At 44.6% G+C, this 10,465-nt stretch overlaps 1 protein-coding gene across 1 annotated transcript in view; it reads left to right on the top strand.

Moving 5' to 3' along the window:
- The window catches only part of RDH16 (retinol dehydrogenase 16), a 103,151-nt gene extending 100,464 nt beyond the window's left edge, over positions 1-2,687 (top strand). Inside the window, 2 exon segments of the mRNA XM_007950068.2 lie at positions 1,169-1,332; positions 2,470-2,687. Of these exon segments, the coding sequence (XP_007948259.2) occupies positions 1,169-1,332; positions 2,470-2,687 (382 nt within the window).
- The last annotated feature ends 7,778 nt before the right edge of the window (positions 2,688-10,465 follow it).

Below are 10,465 nucleotides of genomic sequence, written 5' to 3'. Positions count from 1 at the left end.
CCCTCCTTTCTGAATTGGGCAGCTATTCACAGGTAACAACTTTTGAAAGTTCTGAGTGGAAAGGGGCCCAGGCCCAAGGAGTTTAGTGAAACATAGCCCTGCCCTGGAATAAGGTCCACGGCTGGGAACTATCTGTGGTAGAATTGGAACATGAATAATTTTGTTCCTGAGTGCACACACATATCTACTGTGATACCCACCTTCAGGGAACGATGGAGGTGGGGCTCCTGTTTGACTCCATTCATCACATATTTATTGGGCACTTGTAAGAGTGCCCAGTGTGTCTTAGGGCAATAAGATTTGGGCCCTGATCTACAGACTCTCACAGCTGATAGAAGGAAAAGAAATTGTAAAACATTTTGTCTTCTCTTGTAATCCTTGGGACCATTAACCCTAGAATCCCCATTTGAGGGGAAGATCCTAATGCTGGGTCTGAGCTAAGAAAGGACCAAGAGTCCACCTAGCAGTTGCTCAAAGAAGGGATTCTGGAAGGCCTCCTAGCAGCAGAGGCCAGTCTGAGGGTGAGAATGCTGCCTGCGCTGTAGGCCCACTAGGGACAAAGGACAAGGCCAGGCCTGGCCAAGTAGCTGGGGACTTGGCAAGGTGGCCTTGGAGAGGTCTTTGGGCCCTGGAAAGCCACTAGCACTTTGTGCTGTTGGCAGTGGAAGTCCATGGAAGGGAGTTAATCAGGGGAGCTACTCGGTCGAATTAACTCCTGGAGACCCCTATGGCTGTAATGCTGAGGATGGTTCTGATTGTGGGAGCCACAACTAACCTTAGAAGCCTAGTTCAGGAGCTCCACTGAGAAACTACTGTGGAATTACTAGGTCAGGAGAAGGCAGGACAGGGACAAAGTATATGTAAGAGATAAAGTGACAAGGCATAGTGATGATTGGATGTAGGGGAAAAGGAAGAGATAACATTTCATCAGTGCTTTGCTCCAGGATAGGTAGAATTTGGAGTTAATGGGCTCATAATATACAACTATTTTAAAAATTGTTTAAACTCTATACAGAGGCAATGCCATAGTCATTATTATTCTCCCACTGCTGGCTGCTCTTCACAGCTCCTCAGGTTTCCAGCCTATTCCACCCCAGTCTGGCATAGTTGTTTGTTTTTTCTCCCAAGGCCTCTGAAGCCCTTTGCCCTGTCATTGTCTACCTTGCAGGAGAGAGCTCTCCTTCTTTGGGGTGAAGGTGGCTGTGATCGAGCCTGGTTACTTCAAGACTGGGATCACCAGCAAAGAGACATTTTTAAGGACCTTACGGAAGGTGTGGGACCGGGCCAGCCCGGAGCTCAAGGAGATCTATGGAGAGGAGTTCCTGGCTTCTTGTGAGTGGGCTGTGGACAGTAGAAAGAGAAGCAAACCCTTGTGTGGAAGGCCTGGGTCCACCGCTTGATTCTTGTGTCTCATGGTCTGTCTTCCAGTCTGTGCCTCTACAGCAGAGTGAAGACATTCGGCCCCATTTCCATCCCCTCTGTGGTCTGTGGGGTAACCCACAGAAAGGGCCCAAACTTACTTGCCCTGGAATCAGTTCTCTTTACCCTGTCATTAGTTTGAGGAGTGTTCTGGTTACCTAGTGCCACTCTGACAAGAATATATATCACAAATGGAATGGCTTGAACAAACAGGAATTTATTCTCTTACAGTTCGGGAGGCTGGAAGTCCGAGTTCACAGTGTCAGGCTCTAGGGCTGTTTGAAAGCCCCTCGACCTTGGGCTTCAGCTCTGCCTCTTGCTGCTGGCCCACTGAAGCCAGAGGCATCTCTTCACTCAGGGAACTACTGGCTGCTGAGGCTAACAAGCCCAAAGTCAACAAATAAAATGGCATAGTCCTGATCTTAAATCACACAGCAGGCCATTGATGTCCATTGAAAATCCCAGGATCGGCTGAGCATGGCAGGCTGCTGAACAACGACACAGCTACGTGTAGGGTTAAGCATGCCATATACCAGAGGTCATTCCCAAAGGCTGTTTCTTCTATACGGGAAGCAGACCATATACGGGAAGCAGACCATATACCCAAAGCAGCTATTCAGCTGCTCCAGTAGATTCCACCATGGAGTTAATTACCAATCTCACCATGGGGAATAACTACATTCAGTTGCCCAGCCACTCAACCAGGCCCAGCCAAGCTGCCACACAAAGTTAACCACCATAAGGAGGAAACTGAAACCAGAGAGGGAAGACACTCATGGACTCATAGTAAGCTGGTGTTAGAGACAGCTGGTTTCCACACACTTACGTTCCTAGTGTTAGCAGACACCTTCATTCATGCCCTCCAGATATTCTTAGGATGAGACCCAATGTGGAACAACTGCTGCAGGGAAGGGCTTGTCAAGGCAACATGGTTGTAGTAAGTTAAGAGGATGGCTTCGGGGCTATAGAATTCTTAGGCACTTTTATTCCAAAACTGGTGGGAGGGTGGGAGGTGAGATTATAATCTGGATCCTTTCTTATTCTGGACAGACATAAGATTTTATGAAAAAATGGAGAAGAAATGCTCGTTTGATTTGTCCTTGGTGACAAACTGCCTGGAGCACGCTCTGACTGCCTGCTACCCGCGTACCCGATACTCGGCTGGCTGGGATGCCAAACTTCTCTACCTCCCAATGAGCTACATGCCCACTGCCCTGGTGGATGCCATGATCTACTTGAACTCCTCAAGGCCTGCCAAGAGCCTTTGAAGACAGGACTGGGGTGCATGGTAGAGTACATTGAGGTGTTGTATAAGGGAGGGTAGGTTGGGGGATGAAGATAGGGTGGAGGGAGGGAGCTCTCTATGCAGCGTGGGTACACACTCACACCCTTCTGACTCCTTCCATACTTCAGTACTATAGGATATTAGTAGAAAAGCACTAAGATTTGCATCTTAGGAATAAGGACCTGCTAAAACGGCAAGGAGGCCACATGTTCCGACCTCCTCTAATTCCACAAAGGGAAGACAGGGTTACCAGCAGTAACCCAAGGCCTATTACTGCCAGGCCAGACATGTTGCCTCCCTCCAGTCCTTTCTCCAACTGTTCCTCCCAGAGCACCCACCACCTCTCTCCTGGGTTCGATAATTCACTGCAGTGGCCACACACAACTCACGGATTACGGGGTTTATTAGGGAAGCACCAGGCTACAACTCAAGTTCAGGAAGAACACTCAGTCTCTCTCCCAGCCCACCGTCCCTCAGCCAACAGTCTCTCACAGTCTCTTTCCCAGCAGTGCTGGTCCCTCGGTGTCTCACTCAGCGATGCAGGTCTCTTGCGTCTCTTTCCCAGCAGTGCGTGTCTCTTTCAGCAGCACGTCTTCCTCCACCAGCAATCAGAGAGAGAGTTCTGCCCCCAAGAGGCCTCCTTTTGAGCCCGGAAGGGTGGTCAAACTAGCCAATCACAGCATCAGAACTCTAAGCACATGAGAGAGAGTGGGAACCTCCCAGAACATTGTATTGTGCCACGCCCAACAGAAATAACCCAGGTGGGCGACTTTAAAATCAGGATCTCCTCAGTTGCTAATAGCAATTCCCACCTTGGAGTTTACAAAGACTTATGGGTAGAAAAGCCACACTAAGTAATTTACTACACCGCAGGACCCAGTAGCATTAACTGGTTCAGTATTGTCTTGGGTGGCCATGGAAGTATCTGTGTCTCATGGGCCCTCCTACTACCCCGAAGAATGCACACTCTTGGGGAGAGTGTGAGCAGAGGGGAGAAGGTCCAGCCCCCATCTGCTCTGCGTCCAGTCCATCTCAGAATCTGCAATGGCATGTGGGCTATTTTCACCATTCCTCAGGGTGGAAATGGCCTGGAAGTGGTGAAGACACCCCTATTGTGAAAATAGCTGTGGGCATGGTGGGTAGGGAGGGAGACTTCCTGCCTGCGCCTTTCAGGTACCAATTGAGCAGGGAGGCCTGTCACTTGAGATTAGGAGGTTATCCCAGTCCTGGGAGGCGGGGCACTCTGTTGGGATTGTAAAGCTCTCTCCCTCTCCTGCAAGTATGTAGACTGCATTTTCTAATGTTGGTTGTTTGGATCCAGGGGAGCACTGCTTGGCCAGCCATCTGCAGAACATTCCTGGAGGTCAGGCCCAGACCTGGGTAGGAGCAGCACCGAGGCATCCTTCTCCAGGTCCAGGCAATCCCTGGATCTCACCTGTCTCCTCGAGAGCTGGAAGAGCCTCTGCCCCTCAGAATACCTGCTCAACCTTTGAGGGGCAGCCTCTGCCTTCTTTCCTCCTAGCTTGCCCCATTCACTTCCCCTGGAGGTCAACAGTCTGGGAAATGTCTCCCAAGCCAGATCTGGAGGTGCTGGGCTGGTGGGGTGGGGGTACAGGTGGGAAGTAGGGGAGATTTTCCTTCCACCACTTCTCACCTCCATCCTCTACTGGCTTCAGGTCTGTTCTTCAGGGCTGAGTCCTTGATCTGAAACCCCTCTTCCTATCATTCTTGATTAGAATGCCCAAGTCCTGCTGATCTCTTCCAAGGTGATACCTCCTTCACCTGATTTTGGGACTGGTCAGTCTTTGTGACAGTGGTGTGTAGAGACACAGCTCTCTCTCCTGCATCTTTGGGGCCCTGACTCAATGTCTAATCTCTAGTCAGGGAGATTTGGGTCCTGGGAATTCTACAGTCTGTAAGGTGACCTGGCAACCAGGTTTACACTGTGTTTCCTGAGTATGATGCTGAAATTTGTTCCAAGTAACCACCCTGGTCCCAGCATCATTCTCTGCACACTATGGAATCCAGGGCACAGCACCTCATTTCTGCCTCATTTTCTTTCCTGATGACTTCTTGTGTTTGACAGTTTCTTTCCTCTTTCGACTAGCCTGCCTGTTGATACTGAATGTTTCCTAATATTCTGGCCTCAGCCTATCATATCTCATCCCCTCTTAGAGCATAGGACTCTGTGCTACGTCCTGCCTCCAGCTGCTCAAGGAACTTGAGGCCTGTATATGCCATCTAGATGGACCTCAGCTCACTGAGGATCATATCAGAATGCTCTGTGCCCCTTTTTGTCCCCAGAGTGTCTCCTCTCCTGACTTCTTTCAGCACCTGTGGCTTCTACTTCTCCTAGTTACTGGCATTGTATTTTGAAATCCCTTTACCCCCCCACCACTGAATTTTTAGATATTACCCGTGTTCTCAGGTTTCATTAAATGAATGAGATCCATGTCTTCTGTCTACTTAATTTTCCTTAGCCATAAATGATTATTGCACCTCCCTGTTTGGGTGTCAGGGGAAATCAATAAGCAAGATCAAATAAAGAGCTGTGTGTGAAGATGCATTATTGTGTTGTCCTAAATGTGTAAGAGATCTCTTTTCCCCAAAGAAATGCCCAAAGGCCTCTATTCCATTTCATTTGAAGATAATATTTGGGCCAATTGTCCAGAAGCAGTGATATGTCCCAGTGTAATCAAACATTATAACCGAAGAAGCAACAAACCTGTATTTGTATTTTAGTTTCTTAGCCTTATAATCAAGACTCACTGCCTCCCATCATCAATATTGAGCATGTACGATGTACTTCAGTGCAATGGAACACACAGAAATCAATGTCATTGCTCTTGAGGAATTGATATGCTAAAATGTAAAAAAATACACCTTCCTTAATTTGGTAGATTGGTGTTTATTGCAAGGTACTGAGGACATATTCTGAAGGGTGATCTCTTCTTATAAATTATACCCTTTAGAAATTAGAGGGCAAAGGGTGAGTGAGGATTTCAAGGCAGACATTGAAAGATCATTCAGGATAGGAGCTGAGGTAGGTAGAATGACGGCCCCACCACAGGTGTCTCTGTCCTAGTCCCTAAAGCTCATGAATATGCTATCTTGTGTGGCAAAGAAGAATTATCACGGTAGATAGAATTAAGATTGCTCATCATCTCCTCTTGGGATAGGGAGATGATCCTGAATTACCCAGGTGGGCTCCCTGTACTCACAAGGGCCCCTGTAAGTGAAAGAGAGTTGAAGAAGATGGGGTCAGACTAATATAGTTGGAGAAGCTTCAGCCATCTGTTACCACTTTGAAAGAGGAGAAAGGGGACACAAGCCAAGGAAGCCGCTAGAAGCTGGAAAAGTCATGGAAATGGATTCTCCCTAGAACATTCAGAACAGAAAGCAGCCTTGTAGACATCTTGATTTCAGTTTCAGCCTGGTAAGAACTGAATCAGACATCTGACCTAAGTCAAGGTAATAGATAATAGATTTCTGTTGTTTTATGCCACTGAGTGTGTGACAATTTGTTACAGCAACAACAGAAAATGAAAAGAGTAGATTTGCAGGAAGAGAAATGCAATCACATCATCTGAGGAGGAAGTTGCTTCAGCAAATAGGATGAGGAAAAAGCTTTGGGGATACAAGCAAAGGATACGGGTGTCAGACAATGGGTGAAATTAGCAAGATACTGCATCCCTTTTGCCAGCACAAAGCTAGCAAAGTAGAAGTAGTTGGTGACCAATCAGAAGAAGAGAGAAGGCTGAAAAAGGAAGGTAATATTGAACACCTGTGAAGAAGAAGGAACAGAGGTTCAAAGGTAGAAGATAGCAAGAAATTCTTAAAAATTTACCATTAATGCTACCCAGTTTTTGATGGGTCAAGAACATTGGGGCTTCTTTAAGTTAGAACATGCATAGAGCAAAAGTTTAAATGGAGCACATTCCTTTATTCAGATTGGTCCTCTCTCCCAAATAAAAACTGGTACTTTTTGTGCATGTGGAGGAGAGGGAAATGGGACACAGTTGGAAAAAGTAGGAGTTATATTAGCAGTATGTTTGTTGTTATAATAAACTTGATATTTTAACGTGGTAAAAATGCCCATTTGCTTTCAAGAAAAGAGAAGAGCAAGTTTCCAAACATTTTCAGTTTTCTTTACAGCTATTTTCAGTTCCAAAGATTAATTTACATGAAGAGATATAGAGAAATCAGTTGAAAACTCCATTCACAAAAAGTTTTTCCATTTACATTAAACATATGTTTTTAACAACTAGTATTGTTCATGAAGATTTCACAAGACATTAAATAAAGGTAGCCATCAGGTCAACTTGTATCCCTGTTGTGGTAGTTAAAGTTGTGTGTCAACTTGGCTGGGCCTGGTTGAGTGGTTGGGAAGCTTGTAGTAGTTATTCCCTATCATGAGATTGACAGTGGGATCTACTACAAGCAGCTGAGTAGCTGCTTTGGGTGTGTGGTCTGCTTCCCATATATAAGAAACAGCTGTGGGAATGGTCTCTAGTTTATGGCATGCTTGAACCCTACATGTAGCCAAATCATTGTCCGGCAGCCTGCCATGTTCTGCCAATCTTGGGACTTTCAGTGGACTTGAATCAATGGCCTGCTGTGTTGTATGGTAATATTGGGACTATGCCTTTTTACTTGTCGACCTTGAGTTTGTCAGCCTTAGCAGCCAGCAGCTGTCAGAGTGAAGAAAAGTCCCCAGCTTCAGTGGGCTGGGAGCAGGAGGCAGAGCTGAAGCCCAAGGTTGAGGGTTCACCCAGTCCCTAGAGCCTGGCAATTTGAACTTGGACTTCTAGCCTCTAAAACTATAAGAGAATAAAGTCCTGCTTGTTCAAGCCACCCCATTTGTGGTATATTCCTGTCAGAGTGGCACTAGGTACCAGAACACCTGTTGTGTTAGTTCTCTAGTGTTGCTATAACTGAAATACCACAAGTGGATTGCTTTAACAAACAGACATTTGTTTTCTTACAGTTTAGGAGGTTGAAAGTCTGAATTCAGAGTGCTGACTCTAGGGGAAGACTTTCTCTGTTGACTCTGGAAGAAGATCCTCATCTCTTTAGCTTCTGCTTCCGGTTCCTTGGAGAGGTCTGTGTGTCTTGGAATTTTTCTTACAACCATCTCTGCTTGCTCGCTTGCTTGTTTAATCTCTTTTAGATCTCAAAAAATATTCACTCAAGACACACCCTATGCTAATTCTGTTTTATTAATATAAGAAAAACAATCCTTTCCCAAGTGGGATTATAACCATAGGCATAAAAGGTTCCTATGGTTTTATATAACACATATCTTTTTGGGACACAATTCAATCTGCAGTCCTGTTAATTATTTTTAGAGCATATGCATGTTCAAACCAAAACCAAGCTCACTGCCATAGAGTCAATTCGGACTCATAGCAACCCCCATTGAGTTTCCAAGGTTGTAAATCTTTATGGAAGTAGATTGCCTCATGTGCCTTCCTCAGAGCAGCTGGTGGGTTTGAACCTCCGGACTTCTGGTTAGCAGCCAAATGCCTTATCTACTACACCACTAGAGCTCCTTACATGCATCTTATGGCAGTATTTAAAAAATCACAAAAGCAAAAAACAAAAAACCCTTTTAAAATGAATTATTTGTGTTTTTGTTTGAGTGCTGTGTTTGATATATATGAAATAATTGACACTGACAAAGTATAATTCCAAATATTTATAACTTTTATAAAAATTCCACATCCCTCTATTGGTCATGTCAAGATGAAAGCAGATACCTTTCTCTATGTTAACTAGCTTTACTGTAACAATATTAATTGTAAAAACTACATGGGAAATTTAAAAATTCAAACATAAGTAACACAAATTTCCTATAAGTTGAAACAAAAACGTATTTGTGAGACAGCATGGATGTCAAAATGTCTACTGTGTAAATTTTGTGATGTTGTTGTTGTTATGTGCCATCGAGTGGGATCCGACTCAAAGCAACCCCTCCTTGGGTTTCTGAGGCGGTATCACTATGAAAGTAGATTGCCCAACCTTCCTTCAGAGGAGTGACTATTAACCTTACTCAAAGAGAATTTTGGACTTTGTCCTTAGCTACTGGAAGGTGATCTCTATGTCCCTAGAATGTCCTTTGTGATAGAAGCGTCTTTGTGTGCATGGGGGCTTTGACCACTGCACAGTTTAACATCATGGTTTAACAACATGGGGGCTTTGGGCCTCACAACATCAGTTCTTCCTTCAGAGGGAACTGGAGACTGAAAATAATAGCTTCCTCTCTAGGAGGGATAGAGAAAAAGTCAGTTATGTGGATAGTATGTCACTGAACCCCAGGAAAAACTATGGACACCAATGGTTTGGGTAATCTTACTGGCTTGGCAATACTCTGTGCATATCATCACACATTCATACCAGAAGATTAATCCATCCTGTCTCTACAGTGAGAAGACAATGGGAGCTACATGTTTGGTATTTTTCTTGGAGTGCCCTTTGCATTTCTTCCCTTGACTGATTTTAAACTGTATCATTTTTATTTAACAAACATTTAAATGACAACATTTAATAAACTATTGCCTTCACTGAGTTCTTTTAGTCCTTCTAGCAAATGATTGAACCTAAGGATGTTTGAGGAGTCCCTCAAACTTGCAATTAATGTCAAATTGAGGGTGGTGGTATGTACTGTTCTCTCTGACTTTGCTGTTGGCTCTAAACTTTATGCAGACAGACAAGGGTTGGAACTCTGGTCAATATTGTCCTTTTCTTTGTCACAGCTGGGCTCATCTGACTCTAGAGTAGCTCTTTTCAGCTTTGTCTCCTTGAGTAAGATGGCCACAAACAATTCTCTCAGTAATTGTATTATTAGTATGGTATCTTGGATGACTCTTATGTATCAAGTTCATATTGTATCAGCACTGGCTCCATCAAAATCTATCTCTGCAGGCTTTTTTCAGGGGAGTTTGAAATTTCGTAATAGAATATGAAGACATTAAGAGTCAGCTCCATTCTGATATGATGGATTGGTTTTATTCCCTCCCTACTCCCAACTCCCTTTTTTTTGTGCTGATTTCCAAAGCTTGCTGGTATATTTATTGTAACTGACCGACAGTGCCTTTCTTGTCATCACTAGCTGCTGCCTCAGCATAGTAATTAGTAGTCTCCTTTGATGCTCAAGTAAAAGACTTTGCTTTTTGCTTGTGAAAGAACTTTTTCAAAAGAGCCAGTGCATCACTGTAGACATATCTTAGTTTAGTTGCATTTTCTCTTATTCTTGTGCCATTTGCTGTTTTCTTCTTGGCACCTTCCATTTTGTATTCTATGTTTATGGCAATCTTTCAAGAATGTTCCTAGAGCAACTAGGAGAAGATTTCACTCCTCATTGGGAAATTTATCCCTTTGCTTACTTATAGACTTCATGTGCACTGCCATATCATCATGGCAGACTCGGCATTCTCTCCCATATTTGCCTTCAGCACCAGCTCATTTTTACCTATGACTGCATGTTCCCACCCAAGGCAAGAAGGCAGGAAAAACCAGGGCTGACGGTGGCAGAATTCAGGTATGGGGAGGGTGGAGAGGTTTCAAACAGCTTAGGGAGACAAACTTGCCTGTCATTTTGTCATACTGTGGTGGCTTGCGTGTTGCTGTGAGGCTAGAAGCTATACCACTGGTGTTTCAAACACCAGCATGGTTACACATGGTGCACAGGTTTCAATGCAGCTTACAGACTGAGACAGACTCAGAAGAAGGAAGAGGTCATTTCAAAGAATTGGCCAGGGA

Source organism: Orycteropus afer, unplaced genomic scaffold (assembly GCF_000298275.1).
Source record: "Orycteropus afer afer isolate SDZICR_OR568_19922 unplaced genomic scaffold, OryAfe1.0 scaffold00261, whole genome shotgun sequence".
NCBI lineage: Eukaryota > Metazoa > Chordata > Mammalia > Tubulidentata > Orycteropodidae > Orycteropus > Orycteropus afer.
Note: the sequence above shows the minus strand (reverse complement) of the source record. Positions and strands in the feature narration are given on the sequence as shown.